General features: G+C 45.1%; 1 protein-coding gene across 1 annotated transcript; it reads right to left on the bottom strand.

The window, feature by feature from the left end:
* Positions 1-406: 406 nt before the first annotated feature.
* LOC118788803 (integrin alpha-6-like) lies at positions 407-25,315 on the bottom strand. The gene is made up of 26 exons (XM_036544902.1): positions 25,038-25,315; positions 12,747-12,874; positions 12,184-12,263; positions 11,627-11,888; positions 10,584-10,715; positions 9,654-9,867; positions 9,098-9,291; positions 8,905-8,999; positions 7,777-7,904; positions 7,578-7,667; positions 7,309-7,370; positions 7,052-7,221; positions 6,537-6,680; positions 6,242-6,357; positions 5,962-6,121; positions 5,781-5,864; positions 5,601-5,680; positions 5,307-5,384; positions 5,042-5,144; positions 4,652-4,828; positions 4,354-4,455; positions 4,141-4,251; positions 3,826-3,924; positions 3,405-3,530; positions 3,019-3,153; positions 407-2,375 (listed from the first exon to the last, which is right to left on the bottom strand). The coding sequence occupies exons 1-25, from the start codon at positions 25,217-25,219 to the stop codon at positions 3,046-3,048; spliced, it is 3,225 nt and encodes a 1,074-aa protein (XP_036400795.1). The 5' UTR covers positions 25,220-25,315; the 3' UTR covers positions 407-2,375; positions 3,019-3,045.
* Between the last annotated feature and the right edge of the window lie 2,433 nt (positions 25,316-27,748).

Raw genomic sequence — 27,748 nt, 5'->3', positions numbered from 1 at the left:
ATATGAGAGGCACATCTACTAGCCTAAATGTTGCGATGTTTATGTAGGCTAAATGTTTCATGAATTTCTGGCAAAATGGATTCTGTCTGGATTTTATTGCCAAGTTGTGTGAAACTAACAATAATATAAAAAAAAAAAAATAGACGTAGAACCCATTTATTCTTAGCCCCCTAATAAACACCTATTAAAAACCAGAGGAAAAATAATAGAGCTCCACCTCCTTTGGTGCTTGGCCCCCTAAACGCCCATTGTATCAGTATCTGTGTACAACTGTAACCATGGTAACTGCAGGGCAGTATTAATACTAAATGGAGTTGTGTGTAATGAGAGTAGATAAACAAGTACAGATGACCATATAAATCAAACAGGATTTTTCCTCTTTATTGTTTTTCTTTTTTTATCCACAGGTCGTCTTATGAAGTTGGGGGAAGGGGGATATATTGAACAAAAAAAGAGCCAGTGATGAGACTTAATACATTTAGAAAATGCATTGCCTATACAGAGAAAGTCTGAAAAAAGCAGCTCTGCTGTGCCAAGTGTTATCCATTGCGGCAGCAATAATCACTAAGGGGTTGCCATGGAGAATCTCCACGCTGTTTTCCCTTTTGATGCATCATCCTTGAGAAAATACCACATTCAGACTTTATTACACCTGTACGCACACTTGCAGTGTACCTGGCATAGATACACTTGGTGTCACAGACATCCTCTTTAAAGCACTCAAAGTTCAACAGTATATACGCACACATCCATTCCTTTTCATGGGCTCGGCAAGACATATGGCCGAAATGGGGAAAAAAAACCCTAGTGCCTGCACACTTTGTGAATTGAAAATAACTACTTATTGCATTAAGAAAAAACATGCAGGAATGGCTATGGTGTTTCTCATAAAAGATAGTAGCCATTTGGGAGCTAGTGCAGTGTGCTGTTTTTCCCCTCATCTTTTAAAAGGGCAATCCATTACCCCATGTTTCTCACAGAAGATGACTTGCCATCTTTGCCATCCATTTTTGCTCATTACAGAGCTTCAATAAGACTAGATATAAGGGTAGGAATTTCTAATCCTTTAAAACAACATTGGCTTTATGGTATAGTATATTATACTAAGTTTGCACCACAGTATGTAACACACTGAAGTTCCTCCACGATAAAAAAAGTAGATGAAGGACTTCATTATGCAAATTAAATTCATATTGTAAACATCTTGCATTGAGATAAACCTCAAGTGGCACCTCTTTACAAACATGATTGTGGTCAGTCGGGGGATTCCAAACAGGCAAGCATTTATGTACAGTCAAACAATCACCACCAGGGCCAGCCGCTGTTAGCCAATTTAGCACTCTATGTGTGCTAATGCGTCTAATTAAACATCACAGCTAAGTTTGAGAAACAGAAGCACACTATACGGAAACAAAATAACATTACCTTACTGATCCCATCAAATGTGGAAGATTGAGATATAGAAAGTATTCGCGTTCATTCAGAATACTTCTAGGTGGAAGGCAAAGCCTCAAGCCACATTCTCTGTGTAGCACCAGCCAACCTGTTCTGCATCGACACTGCAAAGTCCTCTCTTTCACCTCCTCATAAACACTTCTTTAGAGAGAGAAAACATGAATCTTTGGCCTATGAAGATCTGCAACATCAACAGTCTATGATAAAAAATAAATATACATTCCACTACAAATATTTAAATATATACAAAACGTACAAAATGTTCACGCCTATACATTTAAAAAGTCCAAAGTGAGTTGTAAAGAGTTTGTCGAAACAGATAAGGAAGAGAAGAGAAAGTTAAGCCGAGAGTGCAATTGCAAATGAAAACCCCAGAAACATCAGTAAAATGGCTCGAGAGCTGCAGACTCTCAAATAAAAACAGAAATGTGTAAAGCTTAGGTTTTTTTCTTGCTATCCATAAAGAAAAACATGATGGCAGAGTGATTTTAAACATTTTTAGATTTTAGGACATTACCATTTTGAATGTCTGTAAGGGAAGATATATATAAAAAAGTCACTTTCTTTTCTCTTAGTTTTTGCAATATATACAATCAAATGTTCCGATTGTGCAAAATGAAGACCCCAGGTTCTAAGAAGCGTGACTTGCAGTCTTTAGATCCATTATTTGAAGCAAAGAGGCTGAGGGGGGGGGGGGGGGCAGTGGGGGGGGGGGGCTGCGATGCCTCCGATGACATCACAACATCGGGAAAGTCTTAAGAGTAGCTCTCGTTCTCGCTCCACGTTGTCATCCATTGCTTTTTCTCCAGGGAGTCCATTTTGGCTTTCCCGTCCTTAAACTGTCTCTCCTCCTTCCTTATGCGCACAGCATGGTACCTCGGGACACTGTCGTTGTACTTGGAGCGCTTGAAGAATCCACACTAAGGAAAAAAAAAAAAAAAACAGGCGAGAGATGATTATTCGAAGAAAGGCGGCGTAGGCACTCGAGCTGGTTTGTTAAGCGCTTATGAGACAAACAGCTGAAAAAAGGGGAGAGGATGTCAAAGCTTCGGCGAAGCAGCTTGCGGAAAGTGTCTGTGTGACAGCATGCTCAACAGAGAAGCATTCCAACAAACAATTTCCAAGTATTCAGGCTGGCAAAGCGGCAACCTGGAAAGACAGAGAACCTTCAGGAAACATCAGGAAAAAACGGCGAGGTGAAACGGCTGCTCTAGACCACGTATCAGGCGCACAGAAAGTTGTAGAGCTGGAAGCTGAAAATTTCAGAGAAGTCTGTAATGCCAACCAAAAATTTTCACACGTGTCATGAGGGCTGAATCAAAATCAGGCTCATTTCTGGGCATGCGATTAGACCACTTGTTCAGCTAGCTAATTTATTAATAAATAGTGTAGGCATCCATCCGTGTGAATACTGTTGACATGTATGTACAAGCCGCCCCATTCCCCGACAAAGCATTGCAGGAAAGCAGTTTCCTTGAAGCAAATGTGAGTTAGTCCTTATTAAGCCCCCACTCCATGCTGATACCCCGAGACAGATGCTGTAGATTTGCTGATGAGATTTACCCAGGGACCGAGGGCTGGAGGCAAGAACTACGCATCGGTCGCGAGTGCCTCTTTCTCAGATGGCTGAACATGGATCTCAGCTTTGTGATATGCTGCATCGTACTGGTCTTTTTTGGCTCTCTTGAAGAAGCCGCACTAAAAGGAAGCAAGGTGTTGGATCACTGTGAACGGGCTCTCTTGCCATTTAAGGCACTCTACTCATTCATAAACAAGACAGCAAACAAGTCTGTGTAAGAAAAAAAAACTTCAAGAATGTAGTTCAAATCAAATATTGATCTTGCAATGTGCACCATTTATTTCACTATGATGTGCATGTCACATTGGCAAAGTAGTGCGGTTGGCGCCACCTTCTGGAAATTGGGTGTAATGGCGTTTCCTCTGCTTACCTTCCAGAGCAGGAACACCAGCAGGGCCAGCATGAGGATTCCGGCCAGGATGGCCACCAGTATAACCCACCAGGGGACTCCGCTGTACTGTGCCACAGACTTCTCCGGGAACACCGTCACCCTCACCTACAAAGAGCACAAATTATTCTTTCATTTTCATGAGTCACTTGGGACCGCGGCTTGATCGTCTCATTTTGAAAAGTTAAACAGAACCAGACACTGACAATCCAAAGACCATGTCTGGGCCCTACCTCTTTTTTGAGAAAAATGTATAAGATTACCCTGAAGTTTTCACTGTTTTCCTTACTCTGGAGAGAATGGCAATGTGACACAATCACACAATGACTTGTGGCTGTCGCCAACGGTGGCCGAATAACTGGGGGCCTGTAATGTACAGACTGCAAATCCCACAGCGACTCACCTGCGTTTCAGCATCTTTCAGAACCATGTTCTTTGCAGAGGCATCAAGGCTGAGTGAGGCCTTCACAATGATGTCAAGATAATTCAGCTTTGCATAGTCCTGCATAGAGACAAAAGGGGCAAACCACCCAGGTCAAGACAAGAAGCTCGTCTGTAAAATGGATGCAATTTTTTTATTCCCCCCCAATTTTATTCCTGCACACTAACAGCTCTTGGCCTTGACTGCCTTGTGTGGTTCGCCATGCTGCAACATGGCAGAATAATTTCCAAGTGAAATCGAAAGCTGTGGTGTTTAGAGCGCCTGTCAGTCACTCACTTCAATGAAGGTGCCGTTCCACAGGCGCGACCTCAGAATGATGACTGCGTTGCTGTCCAAGCCCTGGAGGGGACACCGGAGCTCCACACATTTTGCCTCGTTGTCGCACGTCTACAAAGACACATAATCCTTTTAGTCTGCGGCGCCATTTCCGTCACTAACATATCGGCACTACATATCATTCATTCACATTCCCAGGGAACATGAACTTACCAGAGTTTTGTATTTTCTTTTGTCCGTGAAGAAGGAGATCTTTCCTGATTCTGAAGATTTTCTCTCTTCAATCTCACGTTTTTGCCTAGAGCTGGAAGATTCCTGAGATCATAATGGACAATGGTAAATATTTATGCATTACTGCATGACTGACAGAATCACAGTCAAACTGCACAGGCCATTTTGCTCAAACATGTTTATAATTTAAAGTTCAAAAGTTTCAAAGAAGCCATCATTTTATGCTTATTTTTCACTATATTAATTTTGACCCTGGGTGTAAATGCAATAGAAAGGTCACCTTAATGTGCTTGACTGGGTTGATCGCATCTGCAGGGGTGCAGGGAATTTTATCCAAGCCGTCAGTTTTAACCTTAACCAAGTAGAGGAGCCACTTCCCGTCTTTATTCTCTTTGGGCCATAGGATGTTCAGGGAAGCTGTTCCGAAAGATTTCAGCGGTTTTCCCAAATTGTTGATCTGCATGATGGACACAAAGAGGGATACATAAAAAACTGCCCTGTATCAGGCCAGGGGCTGACCTATGATGTCTCCTCTGAACAAGGCAAATTCTCTTCTGCAAAGCCACGCTTTGTACCAAAAACACAGCCCACAAACTGCTGAGAAAGCAAGCCTGCACCCTCAAATCCGAGTGCCGCTCGGGCTGCCGGAAAAGAAGAAGGCAAAGATTACCCTGAATTCATATTCAATCAAACTGCCGATTTCATCTTCTGACTTGATGGCACTCTCTCCCACCGTTTTTCCTCCAAAGTAGACCTGGGAAGGCTTCGCCACGCTGGTGAACACCAAAGCAACAACGTCAGTTGTAGGGGCAGAGAGACACTGAGCTCAAAGTATAACATTTTTTAAGGAACCAAAACATAAAACTGGTTTTATATGAGCACAGGCTAGGTGATCTGGGAGTGAATCAGAAATGTCAAATCAGAAATGGGCTCACCCAGAGACCGACAGCAGCAGCTCAATGACCACCTTTGCCTTGGCTTTCACTAGGCCTAAATTCTTCTGTTCACTGGTCCTGGAGGAAAAAAGTCAACTTAAAAAATCAAACACTATGTTTCTCTTTAAGTGGTAAGAGACATCTTACTTCACCTACAGTATGCTAGACATTTAACAAATACCAGACTTGGTGTCTTGTCTTAGAGATAACATGTACATAGTTACCTGCCAAGATGAACTGAACATATTACAAGGGCTACTTTCATGAACCAAGGATGATTCTGGTACTACTTACGTTTCGAGCTGAAGGTCAATTTCAATGTCTTTGGTGTCCAGAGAAATGCCAGCAGTACTCAGGATGATGTAGAAAGTAACCTGAAAAAAACGGTTCCACCAGTTTGCAATTACAGAGACTGCGAAGGAATAGAATGCAGTAGGCCACACAGAAATTTCAGCGAATGATTCCATGTCTCACCTCTGAACCTCTTTTGAAGGGATTCCCAAGTTCACATTCTGCCTGTGAACCATTCTGATTGGCTACACAGACCACCTGTTTATCCTGCAAGAGATAAGAGAGCCAATTACATTTGTCACTGGTCTATAAGATGAAGGTGACAGTTGCCCCCACTGTGACGAATCTGAGACGGCCGACTCACCGCGGTCTTAGAAGAACGGAAGGCGGAGTAGGACAGGGAGTTGGGGAATGTGGCCACCAGTTTGGCTTCGTAAGCACTGTCCCCATCCTTGTTAGTCACTGTGACCGCCAGCGCAATATCCTTCTGGTCACTGAGAGACACCACAGCGAGACCATTCTCTCTGCGGAACAGAAAAATTTGTTGACAATCCTTTAAGTCAATGTTCTGCATCCACCAGCGAGATCCATCCACCAGAGTCTAATCGGCCGGTGAAAAGAGGTCAGAATTCGCTGAGACTCACGTTTGTAGAGGAGGAAACAAATCTTGGTTGGGTTCTCTGTAGCAAAACTTGTAAGTCAGCTGCAGGTTGCTCTCGCAAATGTTGTCCGTCCCACACCCCTCCTTCAGAAAGTTGACCTGAAACACAGTTCAAAATTTAGTGTCACATTTGCAGGACATCAATGACAGTCCACTTGTGTCTGGAGAAATGCTAGGGGTAGACCGAAGGAAATGAAGGTGTGCTAGCGTGGTGCTGGTGACCAAATGAAATGAATTTTTGAAGAGTGGGGGGGGGGCGTTTTTATCGAAGCGGTTACCTCAGTGACGGTCTTGCTCGGCTGGTTGGAGTTGAGGATGGGAACCAGTAGGGGGAGAGAGCTCTGCCTCTTCCTGCGCCTGGCGTTCTGGATGGCCACTGACACCTCGATGGGAATGCCCCGCAGCTTGTCCTTGATGGTTTCCTAAATGATGAAAAAAGGAGGCTCACTCCAGGGAAGACTCACTCTAATCCTGAAGCTCCCAGACCAACAGTGGTCTAGCAGTTAGGATTCAATGCTCTCACTACAGTGGCCTGGGTTTGCTTTCTGGCCAAGGAACAATGCATTTATGGGTAGCTCTGTGACATAGTGGCTAAGGAGTGGGGATTATAACCTAGCAGGTCATTACTCAAGCACCTTGAGCAAGGTGCTAAACCTAAATGGCGTAAGTAAATACCCAGCTGGATACATGGATTATATGCAAAACAATGTGAGCTATGTAAATGCCTTGGGTAACCTGCAAGGCTAACAGAATGCTAATCTGGCCTTTGGAGCGGGAAATATCGAGCTGGCACCTGCAGCCTGAGTTCTGCCTTCATGCAGGTCTGCTTGTTCTGGCCACGAAGCTCCAGGGTCCCGGTGGACTGGTAGTCCTGGTCGGTGCTGGACTTCGTCAGGAACGTGACTCTGGACGGCAGGCCCAGCTTCCTCCTCTCAGACTCCGCCTCAAGCGAATAAGATATCACTGTTGGGGGGGAAGACAAAATGTCACCCGCCTTGCCTCTGCCACCAGCCAATCAGCATCTTTACAGGAGAGAGAGGGGTCACTTACGCAGCCGAGGGTTGTAGGACTTGGGGTTTGCCGTGTAGCTGAAGCAGGCATCCACTGTCATGCTGCAAACAGCAACAGATTGTTTTAAGTTCTTTAATTGCTTTTTATTTATTTTTTTGGTCATAATGTGGTGATTTTAAAGTTGCATATCCGACAACAGGCACCTAATGCCATTAATGACTTGAAATGTTTGTTGTCATCAATCTACATCAATCTTCAAAAGCTTTTTGTTTTAAGGCTTTTTTTTTTAAAAAAAAAAAACATCTTACCATACAGTGTTCCCACAGGTTTTCTTTGTCAGGTCAATCTCCTTTGGTGTTATTTTGACATCTTTCTGAATGCTTATAACTGTCTTAGACCTGCAATCGTAATAAAAAGCCATTATAATTTTTATATAACTACAGATGTGAGCTTGTCCAGAATTATAGAAGTGGTTTACTAACGTGAAATCAGTGACATGCTAATTACCTGTAAACAAAAACTGCATCAGAGAGAGACCCAACGGCAACATCTGGGTAGGAATTCCTGTCCAAATCCATGTTTCCAGCCAAAGAGTAGCCAAACAGTTTTACTTTGGGATCATTTGCTTCAAGGATCTGAAATCAAGGGGAACAGAGTGAGCTGAGGTTTTGGCCATCCAGTCTGAATTGTACTGAATTTTGTGTTTTCCTGAGAAAATTCATTAGAAAATAAATGGCATGTTTTGTTATGGCAATTAATAAATGCTTCGCACAGCTCTTAGCTATTTATAGCTAATCCATCCTCTGGTTTGAGGTTTTTTGACTAAGCAGAGGTAAAATCTGTTGATTAGCTAGCTCTATGAAGCGTAGGGCCTTTCTGATTTAATGATTTAATTAAAACTTTCAAGATTGTGCTTTTAATAAAAAATGCTACTTCTATCTAAAAGGCAAAGTTTGACAACATTGAAGCCCATCAAATATTTACCACATGAGAAAAACATTGCACAATGATGATGATTTTCATACAGAACATTCAGCAAACGGCTCACATAGCGCTTGAATAGATTTTTCTGGAAACATTTGCCTCAGAACATTTCATTTCAATGGGCAATTGTCTTGTGGAAAACAATGTTTATTTTACAAGTCTCCGTTGTTTACATTAAGTCCAGGCCAGAACTGAACATGTAAATTAGCATTGCACAGTATTAAGTTGACTGAGTGGCAATGGTGAGACCTTTTACTCCTAACAGAAGAGCAAGCTTTGCTCACATCATTCCCTATCTGTTTATTTTGTTTTGCAGAAATGGAAAGCACTCAGCTAAGACAAATGCCTACGAATGAACAGAAACAAGACAAAAACAAGGTCATTTATTTTGCATTTATCTACTAAAGAACTATTTTTTTTTTAAATCATGAGATTAATGGTGATCTGTTTACTCGACCGTTGGACGTCCGTTTTTAAATAATACTGTGCACAGCGCCCCTTTAGCTTCACCCTGAATTCTTGTGATTTCTGCGACAGCAGCGAGAGATCGGGTCTTTCTCAGGTTCTCATTAACTCTCACAGCCTCGTGTAACAGTAAAGTGGGACTGTTCAGGCTCTGAGCCCAGCTCCCGGGGAAAGGGCAGTACTGACCTGCGCCGGCTTGGTGTTGATCCCATCAGCAGAGCCGTGGTAAATGTACACTTTCCCTGCGCCGCCGTTGTCGTAGGGAGCTCCGACTGCAATGTCTGCCGGGGAGAAACAGGAGGATCGGTGAGCGTCACTGGCTTTCCCGCGCACAGGGACCTGAGCGTGCTTCACAGTCACGCGCCGGCACGAAGCCCACCTTCGAACGAGTCCTGGTTAACGTCGCCGATGTTTTCCACCGCCAGCCCGAACATGGAGTCCTTGGTCCCGTTGAGACGGATGGGTCGGACCTTGTCCCACTTCCCGGCTTGGTTGATGTAGACGTACACGGCGCCCCCAATCTCCCCGTCTTTCATAAAATACTGAGGGGCCCCCACTACGATATCCTGCCATCTGGAAACAAAAAAAATCCAATTCAGCTGTCAGTGCATCGCTGATCCATCACACCTCCTCTTCGTCTCACAGAAACGAGAACATGATGTAATTAATACCGTGGTGGTCCTACGCAGGTCACCATAGTATTGCTCGGGTAAGAAACCAACCACAGGCCTGCAACATGACTGCACCGTGGCTCACTAAAATGGCAGCTAATGTACAGAACTGCACACGTCCAGCCTTTAACGACACCCAGAGGCCTCCAGCCACATCAGTATGTAATCCATATCAGCATGATTAAATACTGTGCATCTGCCTGAATTCCGATTGGAGACATTTAAAAAATAAATAAATAAATAGCTCATCACTGCATGGCATACCCATCTCCGTTGAGGTCAACGACAGCTACATCATAGCCGAAGGAGGACGCCAGACCCTCGCCTTCCAGAATGTACTCTGGAGAGAGCATGACTGCGGACTTTGTCTCCTTCCTGAGGAGCACCACCGCCCCGCTGTGATTGGCTCTGGGAGCCCCTGACACAATAGTCAGCTCGCCCTGCTTGGTGATGCTCTTTCCAGTGTCCAGGGAGAAACCTGCCGAGGGAGATTCCAGCTATCAGAGCATCTCAGGACAAGAGCACAGAGCACATTTATATGTCATGAGTAGATGAATAAATGGTGACACCCGAAATGTTGGATGCAAACTTTTCAAACGAATTTGGGTCAGGAGTGAAAAAATGGTTACACAAGCAATGATTCTCAATGGCTATTGGTAAAATAAAGGAACACATTTTTGCCCACTAATATGAACATTTACATATTCTACATGCATGATGCAATCTGAGAAACTCCCATGGTGGATACATAGAAATGGCCCGTAGTACAAATGGTTTGGCTTCTCATCAAAACAAAGCATTCTTTCAGCAAGGCAGCCCAAAGGAAGGACATGATGAATGTGCAGCACTGCATTCACATGGGGGGGGGTGGGGGGGGGGGGGTGGCACATGGCAACCAGCACAGAATGGCCATGGGTCTGGGAGTGCACATCCTGGTCACATGACAACAAACCTAAATAGCTATTGGCCATCAGATCTACAGCTTTCTTCGCGTGAACGGGAAGAGACCTGTACACAAACTGATCAGGGCTGGCGTGGGACAAAGCCGTCATAAACAGAATACCTGGGCAGACAAAACAAAGTTTCCTGCCATCAAGAGAGGAAAGAGAATCAGACAAGGTGATGGGGAGAGAGAGGGAAGCAGGTGACCGCCACTCGGCACAGCCCCCCCCCCAACCCCCCCCCCAGACCTACCTAAGTAACTGTTAGCGGGTACCGGCACTAGATCCTGGTCCAGACGGTTCTCATCCCCAACTTCATAGGGCCCGTCATCGTACAGACCCATTTCGTACAGAGTGCTGTTCTTATGCTCAGCTCGCACAACGCCTGGGTGGTAGGGGGTGAAGCGTGGGCGTGTTTATGACAATGGAGCAATGACAGGTGCAGCAAAACAAAATGGCTTCGCCCTGACGAAATGCTAAAATAATACGGCTGACATGAAACATAACAAAAGGGTAATATTTCTTCGGGCTTAAATAAAAGGTTATAGCTGAAGAAATATTACACTGAAATAGCATCAAATATGACATGACATTCATGTAATTTTATAACATCAGTACACTGTGAAAATTATGGCCTTGTAAGTCTTTACAATGTTGTCAAAAAAATATAAATAAAACAGCATGGAATTTGGTAAATGTTTTGTGATGGTAGAGTGACCTTACAAGCTGGGGAGGTATGAAAATGCTGATGTCACACTGTTGCAATATTTCCTCTCACCCATAGAGGGCAATGTGTATCAGGGAATCATGAGAATGAATGAGGGTGTTTCTGTGGACATTGGGAACGTCTTGGTATTAGGACCTAATGCCGCTCTCTTAAAAAGATATTTTACCTCAAAACGATAACTAACAATAACCATTATTCTGTATTGTGACAGAACCACATTACATGCTGCCTGAGGTCCTGAGATGGGCTGCTTGTTGCAGACACTTCTAAAAAAAGTTAATGCACAGGTATTTGATGCTGAACCCAAGAGAAGATACAGTACATGTACCAAGCCCACATCAAGTCATTGTTGACATTTAAAAAATTTGGCTGGTCCCACAAAAAAATTCCCATGGTTAATTTTATGTTATTCAAAATTTACTTATAAAATTATATTTAAGGAAAAGTAGATTTTGAGACTGTCTGTATAGTGAGGCAAGCCATCAGGCATCAAGCCATCAAACTTCATCTCGGTGCTCCGCTTTAGCGAAGCGAGCATCAGCTCTTCTCTCGGGGGGCGGCTGGCGTACCCTTCCAGTTGTAGGCGCCGGGCGCCCCGAACACAACGTAACGGTAGTCCTTGGTGAAGGTGGCGGAGAGACCCTGCTGGCAGGACCCGAACATCTCGTGGCCTCGGGCACGGCCGTCGCAGAACTTCCAGTTCCCGCCGTCCTCGTCGGAGTTGGCGTCGATGTGAAGGTCCTCGCTCAGGACGTAGCAGCGGCCTGTGATGTCGCGGGACTCCCCTAACGAGCCAGGGTACAGCCGCCTCTGGTAGCGGTGGGCACAGGTCTGCGTGCGAGCGGATGGGATAAGCGCATCAGTCCATGACATTACATTCCACTACATTACATTACATGCATTTAGCAGATGCTCTTATCCAGAGCAACTTCCAGCACATGAGAGCATAAATGTAACCATTCTATTTAAATGAGCAACAGTGTGGAAGCAGGCTGACAACATTCCTAGAGCAGCGAGTGTGAGCATAGCCCTGTTCAAGGCCTATTCAGCGCCACCCCTGCAACATGGCGTAAAGGGGGAGCCATGGAGGCTTGAGCCAAGCACAGCGGCTTTGCCTCTAACTTACCACAATCTTGCCGCCGGGACCCTGGCTCTGCACCGTCACCCCCATCCACTGGTTCTCCTTGCTCTCCGAATTGGCATCCACTGCATATGTCGGTGTGTTAAAGAAAAGAGGGAAAACACAAGTTTATATTAACAGTGTAGCATAGTGGTAAGGAGCAGGGCTAACAACTGAGAGGATGCAGGTTCGATTCCCTGCTGGGGTACTGCTATTGTACCTTTGCACAAGCTACCTAAACCACAATTGCCTCAGTAAATATCGAGCTGTATAAATGAATATCATTGTAAAAATAGTACACTATGCAAGTCACTATGGATAAGAGCAACTGATAAATGGCAACAATGTAACAGCATGCACCTCCTTCATTTTCAGCAATGGCCAATCGCAGACTGCGATATACTCTGCACCACCATGCCCTGCTATTCAGGTGCATAAATCTACTCCGTGCATGATTACTGTGAATGCGGGGTGCATGCTTCACCCCACAGCCAATGGGAAAGGGCCCCACAATGCACGGCGGAGCAGAGAGCGGTCTGGGGGCGCGTGGGCGGGTGAAGAACACTCACGCTCGTCGTCGAAGTTCACGCGGCTGCAGTCGTTGGGCTGGGTGGTGATTTCACAGCTGTACAGGCCCCCTGTGATGTTGGAACGCTGACGGGGCAAAGCTCTGGCGCGGGGCGCTCCAACCAGCAGTCTGCAAAAAGCCGACGGTAACACTTTGTTAAATGATAACATTTAATGGTCATAGGTCCAACCTGTGCTTATCTACACGGCATGTGAGGAGCAATAATTTGTTTCCCAGAATGCAATCTGCTTGTACACACATCATCATGCTGAAAGCATTTTCTGAGGTTTCTGGAGAACAATCAATGCTGTGGGTCAGAGACAGGCACACAGCAAAACAAAATTTCATTCATGAATACACCAAATTCCATTTTTCAACAATGCAACGTCAAATAATAACATTCTCGAGGACTGCAGACAGGGAACCTTTGCAAGTACATGACATTTTACTTACCAACCTCCTTCAATTATGTTTCACATACTAGGCACACTAAGTATTGTGGTGCTACGTGTTCGACATATGGTGTGCGGCTATCCCAGTCCACTCTAGCCACTGCTGTCTGAAGATGTTTGGTGAGCTCCGTCTTGCAGCTGATAGGTTTCAATAATTCATAAGGACCATATGGACCACTTACGGAGACGCTATCAATAAGGAGACGCCCGTGATTATGGCTGCATTGTCAACATCAAAAAATATGCAGAGGGATTGCACTTCGGCAGTCATACTCAAAAAGAAATCAAAACGAACCCGCAACCTTTGTAAGCCAAATGCCCAGTGTGTTTCACTGATAGACTCCCATAATACACTCCCATCCAGGGCATAAACTGTAATACGGGAAGCCTAAATGCATTTGTGCATTTCGTTTTTAACCATAAAAAGTAAGAAAAAAACCCCTTTCCCACAAAAAAAAAAAAAAAAAAAGAATCTGAGAAGAAAGCATTCCACGCCATTGTGTGGAGCTGATAGGGGATCCACTTGACCCCTCACACTGAAAGGCCCTTTTCTTGGGTGTGGATTGGCTGCTTCAGTGATAACATTCATGCCAGCACTCCAAAGCGCTGCCACACAAGCTCTCCTTTGTAGGCAGAGACAAAAAGCGGGCCAGGCCACGGGCAGCGGCCGCAGAGCACGCATGTGCTGCGATTCTGTGCGGCGAGTCAGCAGGCCGGAGAGCCGCAGGGGCAGATACTGTCCCGTCTGGATGCTGTCCCGTCTGGATACTGTCCCGTCTGGATACTGTCCCGTCTGGATACTGTCCCGTCTGGATACTGTCCCGTTCAGACGAACAATAATGTCACAGGAGACACGGCCAATGGACTATGGCAGAGCACACTGCTCAACACTCGGGCAGACGTAATAAGCTGACGCCTTTAGGTGCGTTTCCGTATGTAAAGGAGAGATGCCGTATACTTAAAACGCAACGGCCCTCACCATAACATCAAACAGCTGTGAGCTGGCATTTCCACTGCAGGTCGACCGTTAGCCGTCTCAAAGGAATGACAAAGGGAATTATTCTGAAAAAAATAACAGTTGATGTCAGGATTCCTGGCATCTGTTAGCAGGAATCAGCAGCTAATTTGAACATAATCATCGATGAATGCTGAGCACTGTGTACCCACAGACTCCGCCCGGCCTTCAGTGGCTCAGTGAAACTGTAAATGTCCCTCTTAAAAAAACATACAACAGAGAATAAATACACAGACGGAGTAACTGACAACGGTACTCTGTCACCCTGACCAAAGCAGGCCCTGTCTCAGTGTTCCAGGACATTTTATTCATAGATTAATATATTTTTCCCTAAATCTGCATTTCACATGGTCCAACACGCTTGGTCTGCACTCACAGAACAGAACACAGAGGGAACACATTTTCACACACACACACACACACACACACACGCACGCACGCACGCACGCACGCGCGCGCACGCGCACACACACACGCGCACACACACGCACACACGCACACACACGCGCACACGCGCACACACGCACACACGCACACACACGCACACACACACACACACACACAAATACAAATACACAAGGCAGAGGCACATCCGCCAATTCCATTCAACAGACTCCCAAAATTCCCACAGCATGTCCTGCTCAACACCAGACAGCGGGTTTGCAAAAAGAACCTCTGGGTACCTTTCACCCCAGGCAATGGAGCTCCCACTGTGTCCCACAACCAGCAGACCGCCAGCCTAAACCATCTGTAGCAAAGACCATTTATAAGACAATTCATCCAGACCAGTGAGGATGCTTTATAGAGTTATGTAGGAACATGGCTTCCCTGAGAGGGATATATTACAAATAGTTCTGCAAGTATGAGTCTACAGTTGTGCAGAAAATACCTCCAAGTTGCCTGAGTACTAATAGATGAAGAAACTGGTCCTTTTTTGTAACGTCCACAAAAAGGTACTCTGCACGATTTCCCTCTGGTTTTATATGGCAAACATTTTTTTAATTAGTGACGGCACAAACACTGGAGAACATACATCACAATCTGAGAACGTAGACGGTAAAGGAAACAGGCTGACTGGCCTGTACAGACAGATGAAGCCTGGATTTGGAAGGGGAAATGTTCTGTTGGTGTACAGCATGTCACAATAACTACACATTATGAGCTGACACGTTTTTTTTTTTAACCTTGATAACCACTATCATGTTGTTTTCATTGAATCGTGATTAAAATCACAACAGCAGAGTGAAGACGAGCACTAGACCCGAGTCACAAGGCTGTTTTTTTGGGGTGGGCACAATGTAGAGACACTCTGTTTAATGAGATGTGTTACACAAGTCCTGTGACCAGAGCGTGTTCTAATGAAACCCTTCCACTTATTTCTCCAGAGGGTCCAGAAGGGTTCTGTAGTTTTTCAATTGGCCGTGCTCCTATTGACAGTTGCATAAATCACGCATATTTTCCATGAGGAAAAACAGTGTACAAACAGCCAACAGGCAGCTCATTGTTGGACATGTGTAATAAAAACCGTTAATGCCTCAGATTTTCCAGCCTGGGCACCCATGCTGGCCACCCATACCAAACGCCAGAGGAACATGCTTCAGATGAAACAATTCTTTTAAGCCAGGGCATCTGCCCTATCAGGCCTTCAGTTCATTTCGATGTTGTGACAGATGACTTCTGAACAATTCCTTTTTTCAGTCATTTTTAAACTCAATATTTTTTAATCCTCAATAAGGAATATATAGAATAAATGGAATATGCACCAGCATGAAAAACAGTACTATATTTAACTGACACCTAAAAGATTACAATCTTCATTGTACATTTCCTTGCTCCACTGATCCCATATTACAATTCCAATGTTTATGCTGTTGGCAGTAGAGTAGAAACTGTGTGCTGTGATGGACTCTAGCATGAGCCATCATTAAGCTCAGCTTACCACGTGGCTGATTTCACAGGACGTCACATTGAGAAACTTGGTGCTTTTGATTCTGCGAAAGTCACTTTAGCTTAACATATCATGATGAACAGGACCTGCAACACCTCTGGACAGGGTGGAATGAATCAAGCACCACAGTCCTGTACTGTAGTATACTACCAAAGGCTTTTTAAATGTGTAAATCAGGAAAAGTCATGACAGCACTGACTAAGCTAAGCCAATTCATTAGTAATACAGACTCCCCAATACGGTTTTTCTGTGGCTGTAACTAAGGCAATTTACTTCTTCCCTCTACTAAATCTTGCAGAAATAAGTAGCCCTTGGTGATGGCCAATATCATCTCCTAATAAAGCCGGGACCATCTGAAGAAATAAGTGCTTATAATTGATTCAGCATTATTAATATTCATGTGTGGGGCCAGTGACAGGGCACTACTTTGAAGAATGTTATTCTTTAAAATGAATATTAATTAAGCATATGCCTGTGACCAGTGTTCCCCTTCAAACTGAAAACAGTTTTTAAAGATCCTATTTATTCTCAGTTCTTAATAGCCAGTCTGAGGGAAATACTTTGGCATGTCACAGCTGTTAGAGAAGCAGCAGGCTAAGCTTATAAAATGCTGTTAACCCATAGATAGCGCACATAATGTGTTCATGTTTTTAAAAGGAGCCTTTGGAAATAAGATAACTGATAAATGATCATGGGATCTGCAGGGCTACTCAACCAATTTGACACACTGTAGGAATTCCCTCAAAGAGGAGAGAAAAAAATAAATACAAATAAAATTATAGAACTCTGCCATAAAACCTGCCATTGATTTCCTGGTAAATGTCATGGGCCTTCATTTAGCAGCTAAAGAGCACCCTCAGTGTGTGTATGTGTGTGTGTGTGTGTGTGTTGGGGAGGGGGGGCAGCATCCCTAACCACCACCCCACCATCCCACACACACACTCTTTTTCCCCACCTCCTCGTAAAGCTTCAGTCACTTGCAAATCAGAGTCTCTAAAGCCTCTCAGCACAGCTGTATTTGAGAGCAAATACCGCCAGTCCCCCTGGTCGCATATTGATTCTCTGCATTTACTGACAAAGCCTTTTAACCTCCGTCACAAAGGGCCAGCTGAAGCCTCTGTCAGCTATTAATTTACAGCAGCCTTCTGAAATTACCTGGAGGAGATGCAGGGCAGGTCATTAAGCCCGGCTCAGCCGCCCGACAGGAATGGATTCGTGTATCTCTCTCATGCACACATGAAAGCACAACTTCCCTCTGAAGCACTGCCTTCAGTCTTCAACGCACTGTCGTCAAAAACGCAGTGCATACATACATGTCCCGTATGAACACAAAACTTCAACGCAGGGGAGCTGGGGAGTCGTTAAAAAAGGCAGGCGGGGGGGGAAATAAAAGATGGTCTTATTCGCGGTGTTAAGGTTCCATCGCAGAAACCTTTTCGGTGTTGGTTGCAGAATTTAGCGAGTGACCGAGGGGCCACATTGACGCTTGCATGTGACGCTGAGGCGTTTACGGCGAAAGTCTGCCAGACACATGGAGACAAGCTGTCCATTATCAGGGGCAGAAAAGTGCACTTCGTCTGTAAGCCGCGATGCTGGAACTTGTGCCCATCCGAGGCCTGGCTTCTGTTATTACTATGCTCAGTGGGCAAATTGGAAATTCTGCTTCGGCACATACTTTCCAATGACCACTGGGCTAACACACGGCACAGCAAAGTGACAGGACTCTACACCTCTGTTTAATCCAAGAATTTATCCCTGTATGTGATGTCACAGCAGCAGAGGTCGCTGGACCAGGCGGCAGGTTGAGGGGCAGTGTGTGAGAGACCAGGGCAGTCCCTGGGAATCGATCACACCAACAGTTGTCCTGCCACTCCAATGCAACAGTGCTGCTGGGATGGGCTTCAGGCTGTATAAACTGGCATGGAGAGATAACTCTGACTGTATCCTCTTACGATCCTGCTGCCAACTGCATGCCTGCAGCCATGGGTCAGTGTGGTGAGGCCCTTCACGCGAAGTGTATGTGAAGTATCTGTTTTGGGTGATTACTTGGCTACAGAGCTAACTACCTGAGGAAGAGGAGAAATGTGGTCGTTTCTTTTTGTATTGTGCAGAAGGTTTCAGCAAGGAGCTATGTGAATCAGTGCTGACACACCCTATTATGCTATCAGAGGCATACACAGACAAGTAATACAGACAGTAAAATAACTCAATGCATCACTTAAGTATAAGACATCAGTGATTACTTTAGGTGAGATACTGTATGACTTAGGACCAAATCATTTCCTTTCAGGGGAAATGAATGTATTACATGCCCAATCCTAATACAAATATACTTCTGCATGTCTCCGTCCACCAAAACCTCTGCCTGATACAATAAGTTATTTTTTGGGATAACCTGTGCATCTGCAGAGAATTTATGGTCTTAATCTTCGAAAGGGAAACCAGTATAACCAGATAAAAATGAGACCCTGAATATTAGTACAGTGGGACTAAAGTAGCTCAGCAGTGAGAATTTAATTGGGAAAAACACATTTCTGGGATATCTTCCCTGAATAAAGTGTTCTACTAAAGCCATGGGATAAAACCATGTATCTAAGATAAGTCTAGCTCTTAAAGCGTATTCATCCAGAAGCACATGTTTGGTGTGCTTAGTTATTACTGTCTGTGTTTTTCCAGACATCTTTTCCTTATCGTTTTTAAAATCAAGTTCACATGATTCAGCATGCATGAGGTTCTCCTGAATGGGTTTGCATTTGTCTAAGATGTCAGCATTCAGAGGGGAATACGGTTAAGTGTACTGCTTCCGTTATGCAGGTAGATTACAATAAATTACAATGTTCTGAATAAGCAGAAAGGAGGAGTGAGGGGAATCAAGGACTTCCAGATAAAAAAAGCTATTCAATCGCTTAATCAAATTTGGAAATCTAAGTGTTCTTTTTTGTGGCAATTTTCTTATCTGAGAGCTCATGTCATACATCCTAATATACCAGGGAGGTATTTTTAAGTGACAGCCTACAGTTCGGGAGTAATTCAATAAACCAATTTGCCCTCATGCCCCCACTGACCTCAGCTCAGCCAAAAGAGCAAAACTGCATTAAGTGACAGAGGCCGTGTGACCTGGAGTGCTGGTGTCCACCAGCGAGCAAAAATGGGGCAGCTTACATGGGTGAGGCGGCAGCGGCCAGAGCAGCAGCATCCCAGAGCATACAAGGGCATGACTGACCTCCGCTACGCAGAGAGGCATGAGCGATGTTAGGTGCTGAGCGCTGGCTCTGATCCCCCTTCTCCATATGCGTCCGATTTCTCTCCGCAGCTGATCCAGGGCGACCCCCGCAGCTGGTTCTCGCTGTGTCCGTTTACCCAAACAGAAGCCCGTCGCTGACCCGAGGCAGGGGAGCCACGGTTACTGTGGTTTCTGAGCGTTATGCCGACAGCCAAGCGGGGCCACAGTGCAGAAACTGAATTTAGCACTATGAGAAAATAAAATCCCAGGGAAACTGTTTGATGGGACGTATCAAGCACCTATCTTGTAAGGCCTATTGGCTTGTACGTGTTTGGTGAAATTAATCCAAGTATCAGAATCAGAATAGACTTTATTGTCATTGCACGGTGGGGGTACAACGAAATTGTGGGTAATCACTGCCACTGGGGTTCATTTTCAAATATGTATCTATTGGTTTATTTCAGTCATATATCCAGCGGAGTCTAAAAGTAGAGCTCATTGTCATGACAGTTTCCTGCATTTAACTGGTGAAGGTTTGCACATCTCAGTAAGCCACAACACCGCCTCCACCCCCCAAATTAGAGAAACCAACAGCCGCCAGCGAAACATATCAAACTACACACATACACGCCAAGGTATTCTATATGTGCAATCAAACAGCCTTTACCCCCGGTTTCACTTTAAAGAGACCACATGATGAACTTCCACGTCTCCTCATAGCAGAGGAATCCGTTAAGTTTTTTTGGGGGTTTTTTTCCAGAGAGTGCGGAGGTGTGCTGCCAGGGCCGGTCAGTGAGGTGGGAGAGATCTGTCAGTCTCCACACGTCCCCTCACGCCACTGCACAGGAAGCTGTCTGAATCAGAGGAAGGAAGGCAGTCACAGCGGCAGAGCAGCCGGCCGCTGTGAGCGGACCACACGGAGGTGGAGAGGATTTCGTTTTTTTTCTTTTGTACGGTTACAGTGATCCTCCTGCACCTTCATTGAGAGTCTCTCATTCAAACAGATTTTCATCTCCACATGTGTGGCGTTATCTCTGGGGCTGGCAGCGCTAAGTGCTCACGCAGCCATGTTTCAGCCCACAGAATAACGGGGGGGGAATACAACACGATCGGAGTTCAGGTGAGGAGGATCTCAGCTCTGAAAACGTGTGTCACACACCTGCAGCACCAATAGGAAGCAGCCCTGAACCTCCATAAAAGAGTTTTATGAGCTGCGCTGTACTTTAAAGTTCTGAGATGACATTAGGAATGCAAGGGGCCCCCCGTCTGCATGCCTTGGGAAAGGTGGATGGATCCGCAGGAGAGGAACAGGCCTTGTTTACACAGCTAAGTTCTACATCTGTTTATTCCTTTTTCTTTGTGCAGCTAACAAATACAGGTCATGCAGGTCAGCCGAGTCGTTTCAGAGCTCTCCACATACAGGTGTAAACAGTAGGCGGAGCTGCCTCTCTGAGGGGCAGGAGATCTCGAAGATTTTGTCCTCATTCACACACTAAACATATTAACCACACCCATAGATGGCATGATCACCTATCACTCCATTTGTTCAAAACTACCACTTCAGGATCAGAAGGAGCCAATCCTCTTTTTTTTTTAAATGCCGCACGTAGGTTTTGTAAAACTTGTGAACAATGGACTGTTGTATCATACAACAAATGAACAGTTTGTGTTTCTCGAAGCTCAGCTTTAGATTTTTGCATATTGCCCAATTCAAAAGTAACATGGTGATTTTTGTACAGTAAAATGATTTGTCTTTTTGTCGCTCTGGACTGATTAGCTAGTATTCAGCATGTGTAGGTATGCTCGTTCCAGGCCGAGGAAACCTTGCTACTTTTCCTGTACACGACAGTGATTTACAACTTGAAGCATTTTTAGAATCTGTTTTCTCATTGATGTTCCCCAACCTGACAAACACTCCCTGCTGTGAACCCAAAAGACTTGCCAGCACACCACCAACTTTTCCACATTCTGTTGTTTCTTTACATCGCCATGGTAATGATGTCATCCAAACCCCCCACCCCCCCCCCACCCCTGTGTCACTGGCCACATACAAGACTCCTTGTGCCCAGTGCTGGGAACAGAGATGACCAATGTGTGACCACCACAAGGCAGGGCCATAGTGTCCATCATCAACACTTAACATCTGTCTGCTTGCTCCCTCGCTGCCAGCGCATAAATCTCTCCATCTCAACCCAAAAAACGAATCTTCCCCTCCTTTTAACCTCCAGCTTTTCAGATGCTGAGTCTGTGGGAAACTCCCAAGTACCTGATTTACCCAAGCAAAATAACAACCATGACAATTAAGTGTTAGAAATGATACACAAACGTCAGATGGCAGGGGAATAATCCACACGGACCGTTAACCAGAGAGCCCGGGCAGGAAAGTAAAATGTCTACCTTATCCGTTAGGTAGTTTCCTCAGAGAAACGGCTTTATAAAAACCAAAGGGCTCTTTGTTTTCATGCTTAAGTGACTTCGCTGCTGTCTCAGCTTGTAGGACCCTCTCCCCCCGGCACCCTGGCAACATTTACTAGAGCATCAAAGTGACGACCTCATTCCCACTCAAAGGACAATCTAGGCGATCTAAGGAATCTTGGCCCACTTTGGCGGGGACTATCAGTGCATGGCGAGCAGGGCTGGCTCCTGGCTCCAGAGACATGTGGTAGCTAGCGCATCCTGGCTCCGGCCCAGTACCTGTTCCCTGACGTTGAGCCGGCCCCCTTTCTCTGGGCGCGACAGGCTTTGGCATGCGGCAGTCAGCACCTCTCCTTCGCTCCCGGCTCAGGGGAAAAACACCTGGCAGGCACGGATTTGTCACAAGCCTGGCTCTCAGTCTCGTGCCAGAGCCGGCCCCGTTGCAGGGTGTGTCTGAGGATATGAATCACGGTTTGCGTAGCCAACGCCCCGCTGCACCCCGCTGCATGTCGAACAAGAAACGCTCCAGTCAGCTTTTGTAAAAAAAACGCACTACAGCGCCTATGAAAGCGGCATGGTTCCTTCAACCTCACGCCACGAGCAGCGCAAAACGCATAACGTAGAATCTTTGTTCTTTGTTTGGTCTTTGTTTCTGGCTGTGAGGGCAAAATGTTTTATGACCCCCCAACAAGAAACTTGTCTCAAAGGTCATTCTGACTTTATTGGGTTGTTTCTGACTTAACTGCAGTTTTTTTTTTCTTTTGGGGGAGGAGTATTTCAGCTGAAATACACACATACGTTACTCTTTAAAAGTGCAATGTAAAAATATAAATTAACACATAAGATAGTTGTTAGAAATGTGAAATTAAATACCTCTCCATGAAGCATTAACGGACAATGTTCTGTACATTCCATCACACTTCAGTATTACCTAAAATAAAAGCTCTTCCCTTTTTCAGATGGGCTTTGCTTGTGTTTGCTGAGGTCTGGTGCAACTCACTTTCTTTCCAGAAATGCAGTGCCTGTATCACAACCCCGTTCCCACTCTGTTGTTAGAGATGCATCTAACAGTGTGTGGGTAAAGTCACAGCGTGCTCTGTCTGGGGGACTCCTCCTAAAACACACACAAACTAAACCCATCCGTCACGCACCCCCATGTCAAACTCTCCACTCTCACTGGCAGCGCCCGCACCGGGGCCACCAGGGACCGGTCCTCTTTTCAGTTCTGCTCCTTTTCAATTCACCCACATCACGAGTATCTTCAAAGACACCTATACTGTGGTGGCAACATGAAATGCACGTTTGATAAAATCTGCTTGTGTCTGGTTGGAGACACCAGGTGTTGACGCATCAGTCTTATACGGGCCACTGAGTTGGATGCCGCATCTAGCTAAATACTTTCCCTGGAATTAATTTCCAAATATTATTTGACTCTCGCCAAAAATTGTATATCGGTTTAAATCTTGGGTTAGATATACTGGGTGCATGATAACTGTTAACCTTTTGAAGGTAAAGCAACAGATCATTGTTAAGATAACAGTCCTGGGTGCTCTTTGAAGCAACAAAACAGAAATGTGCTTCATAAATTCCTCATCCCTCAGCCGCTTTACATCCCATGTGGGGGTACTGAATGTCATCACGATGTTTTAAGATGAAGCCAAAAAAAAAAAGACCTACAGCACCAGAGCACAACTTCTTCCTTTGAGAGCAAACTATAACCATTCCCCCGTGAACCATGTTTCAGTTGCAGCTGCGGCCCCTGTGCGTTGATCTCCTTGTGCACTTGTTCCAGGATCGGGAGAAATGACAGGAAACAGGGGGTAATAAACTGCAGGCTCGGGTCAAGAACTGAAAGCACGGCACTTATTAGTGAAAGTGAAGGCTGAAGCCTGCTACTGCCGGAGCCTCGGAAGAGACCAGCACAGTGAGAGAGCCAGACCGAGAAAGCAGTGGAACATTCACAGGAAAAACACAGAGCGTGCTTCTGGCTGTAACCCCAGGCTATCCAGGGAAGAAAAGTGTCACCTTTTTAATTAACCGTAGGATTGCGGGCACCTGCCTTACAGAGATGACCCCTTTTTTTTACAACACTGTCCGTGTGGAATGTACCCTCGTTCTCCGCCTAATTTTAAAATAAAGCCTTGTCGGTATATAGGAATTCATCAATGCCTGAGAATACCAATGTAAAAGACGCCTGTGGCTAACTCGGAACCCACCGCACGCCACGTGACGAATGTTCAGTTCTACATTGTCCTTGTAATAAACTTAATTATAAAACTATGCACCTAACAATAATATTCACAATTAAAACCCTGTCTCATGTGACCTTTAGAAAATTTTATGAGTGGTATAGGCTATACCGTATAGCAACAGTGCACATTAACATGACAAAACGAACACGGTGAGTATTTAATTGCACTTTCACGATAACCGTCAATAGATTCCGCATTTAAATTTCACGACCCCCAAGTCGATCACCGCGTTGGCCTCCAGAGAGATACAGTCATCGCCTTTTGTAACCATTCATTTAGCATGCATGATTTCAGCACTGAAACGGCACGTATAAAGCACCTCTGGTTCGGCATTGTTAGCTTGTGACGAGGTCCCTGTCAAAGGGCAGTCTGAACACAAAGACTGCCCCAGCGCACAAACTGCCCGCTGCGAACTGAATATCAATTCGACATTGTTTTCCTTACACGCACTCAATTTCCCTCAAACTTTTTGTGTGCCTTCTTTTCTGGTGTGCGCCACTGGAGATCTTCCATAATGTATAACAATTACCGGGAAGTGATTTTGTAAAGTTGCGCATAAAACGGAGTTAAGTTTATTTAACTAAATTCATGATTAAAATGTATCTAACAGGAGAAGGGGGAGGCAGTGCGTGCGTGGTTACGACAGCGGCGAGCACTAAACCTAGAAATAATTGACTACCAGAGGAATCCATGCATTACAAAGTCAGGCTTACAGCTTTATCGAAGCGCACACCGCATGACATGTTTGGAATTTTGTTTCAGTGTATATCTTTAAATTAATGGCTGGTATTAATGAATGATACAGCTTTCAACACAAAAAGTACTGTCCTGTAAAACTTCGCAAAGAACCTGTTACCTCAAGTCAAGTGACAACCTGCAGTGCTCAGTCGAGCGACACAGAACAGGCATCGACCCCATGTTTGAAACAAGAACCCGCGCATGCAATGCCTTAAACCAAAATCCTCTGAAGATCCAACAGTGACTTACATTCTCTTATCAGTAGGGTTAAGTTGTCTGTGCATCGCGAGGGAAAATCCGAACAGGCTTTGCGGGTCTCCGTTTTTCCTGAGGACGTTTTCAGTATCAAGGTTAAAAGCTGAAATATGTGTCCATGCGGAGAGACACAGGAGCGACAGATGAAGATGAAGCAGTCTCCTGGAAAACGCCATTGCGTTGGGGGATTTAACTCAAGGTTTCACGTTAGTCCGCCGTTTCTGCCGGTTTTCTCTGCTTTTGCCGAGGCTCGCGGTGGTTGGAACTGAATGGTGCCGTTGTTCTCGTGGGGCTTAGGTTTTTAACCGAAATGCTCGCGCAGCACCGCGCCCCTCCTCTCCTCTCTTCCCCATCCACCCCGTACGTCACCATCTACCTTAACAGCATTGGAGGCACTGAGCGGCCTCGCCTTATTTGCCCGTGACACATTGGCTTAACTTTTTCATTTACTGTCATACGTAAATTAATAAATCGAGTCGACGTCTTAAAATGAGTGCCCCGAAGCGTAGGATACACCTGCGTGGCGTGGATGAACCGGTTGGGGAGAACAGACTGTAACTCACAATTTGATTTGGGAAGGAAACGTCTTAACAGAGCACGTATATGTATACATACAATACATACGTAATGTATGTATACATGCTTTATTCTAATATTGCTGACTCCTGATATGGCTTTTACTTGTGTTGTACTCTGCCTCGCTTGTAAGTCACTTTGGGTAAAAGCATCTGCTTGACAAATGAAATTGATAAATGTAAATGCAATGTAAATGTGTTGTGTTCAAAATGTGTGAAAACGCATGTCTTCTAGGGCTGTAAAAATAACCTTGTTGTAAAGATGGCGCTCAGTGTAAGGCAAGTTTTTGAGCAGCATGGGTAAAATGCCTAAACTAGTTTGTAGACAAATCACTGTGTCTTTCAACCTAACAACAGTCACCAAGATCTTATTTATGAATGTCAAACTTTGCAGTAGCCAGGTGTGAACAAATGATTCAAGGGTACAGTCATTCTCAGCAGCAGTCTGTACAGACAAAAAGTGCAGTGATTATACTGTGGATGGTCACAAGTCAGCTATGAGACTAACCAACCAAAGAACCTCCTACATACAGACAGACAAAGAGGCAGGTAGGACAGCCACATTGACGCGTTTGCAACATTATTAGTGCACTTTAAGGAAATGCATGGTCAGACTATTGCCTCTGAGCAAGAGCATGGTCAAAAATAAGACAGCACTTCAACCTACTTGTGGCATCAATTCAAGCTAAGTTTAATTCTAACTTGTACCTTTGTCAGACAAAACACCTCTGGAGAGTGAACCGCTGTTTCTACCTCTGAATTTCAAACAGCACACAGCCGACTTTCAATGGCCGGGCTTCAAAAGTAACCTTCAAAACTCAAGCGCAACTGTTGGTAGGACGATGTGTGTGTTGGCCCCGCCCACTCGTTTTCGCAGCAACACAGGGGCATTATGAAGGGCCGCGAATGTGACCCGGGCCTGCACCTCTGCCCATGGCGCAGACTGACTGAGGGCACTGTTTCCCACTCAGCCCTTAATTTGGTCTCATTCCTAGGCATATGCCTTTTAAGCTGAAATGAAAAGTGCACAATAAGGAACTGTGACTAAAATACATCCTTTGAATCTACCATCCTGCTGGATTTGCAGTTTCACAAAATGCGGCCAGCATTTCATGTAGGTTAAACAGTCTATAGTGCTAAAAAAAAGAGTGTGTCAGGGCTGTGAAAAGAGTGTGTCAGAATGTGGTCCACAACAAGGATGGGGCTGTGAGGGCAGGGCAAGAATGAGGCTGGGTCACCGCCTCAGATGCAACCCCCCACCCCGGGAGGGTCGTCACAAAGATGGCCCACAGCTCGGTCTGGTGGGCAGGTTGGGCGAGATCACCGATGCCATGGTGACCTTGCAGGAGAAGCAAGCCGAGCCCCCCCCCCCATCTGACAGACAAGCACTTCACCCTAGGAGAAGACACAAGATGCAATGTGTGCCAATCCGCCACACCTGAATGCACACACTGCGTCGCTGCTAGTACCTGCACTAAGGGTGTAGCTGCCCCCGCCTGCCCCGCCCGCTTCCTGTCTGAACAGCAGTACACCACACTGACTGCCAAGTACTAACATACTGCATGTTGGTTTGTGTGTCTGTTGTATGACTGAGTGGGTGGAGCTTATGTTTCATTTAACACGTATGTCAGTATGTGTATGTGTGTGCACGTGTTCGTTATTTTTCTGGTGTGGCTTTCCCTCCTGACTTTCAGCACTGTCTTTGGGTTTGTTTGCTCATTGTGGTCCTTTTTTTTTGGTTGGAGTGATAATAAGCAGGTGGCAGTAAGATGTAGTGGTGAGGGAAAAGACCTTTGAACCGTGAGGCTGCAGTGAATGTCCAGCTGTATAAATTGGACATTATGTAAAATGTTATGTTAAAATTCAGAGACTACCTTGAAAAGTTATTTTGATTGTGATGTCAAACCCACACCACAACATGCAAAATCTGATTCCTTTACAATTGCGAAATAAAGCGCTGTCAGCCAATGCAGTTGTATTTATTGTATGTAGATAGACGTTGAAATTAAATTCCTTTTGTTGTAGGTGGTATTTTTTGAGGATAGCAATTTTACTGAATGATTTTTTCTCTCCTGAGGAAAGGAATTACCCTGGAGTGAATATTTCCCCCGAGGAGCTAAAGTTCTCCAC

This window comes from Megalops cyprinoides, chromosome 14 (genome assembly GCF_013368585.1).
Source record: "Megalops cyprinoides isolate fMegCyp1 chromosome 14, fMegCyp1.pri, whole genome shotgun sequence".
Taxonomy (NCBI): Eukaryota; Metazoa; Chordata; class Actinopteri; order Elopiformes; family Megalopidae; genus Megalops; species Megalops cyprinoides.
The sequence above is the reverse complement of the archived record's forward strand: the minus strand, read 5'-3'. Positions and strand labels throughout refer to the sequence as shown.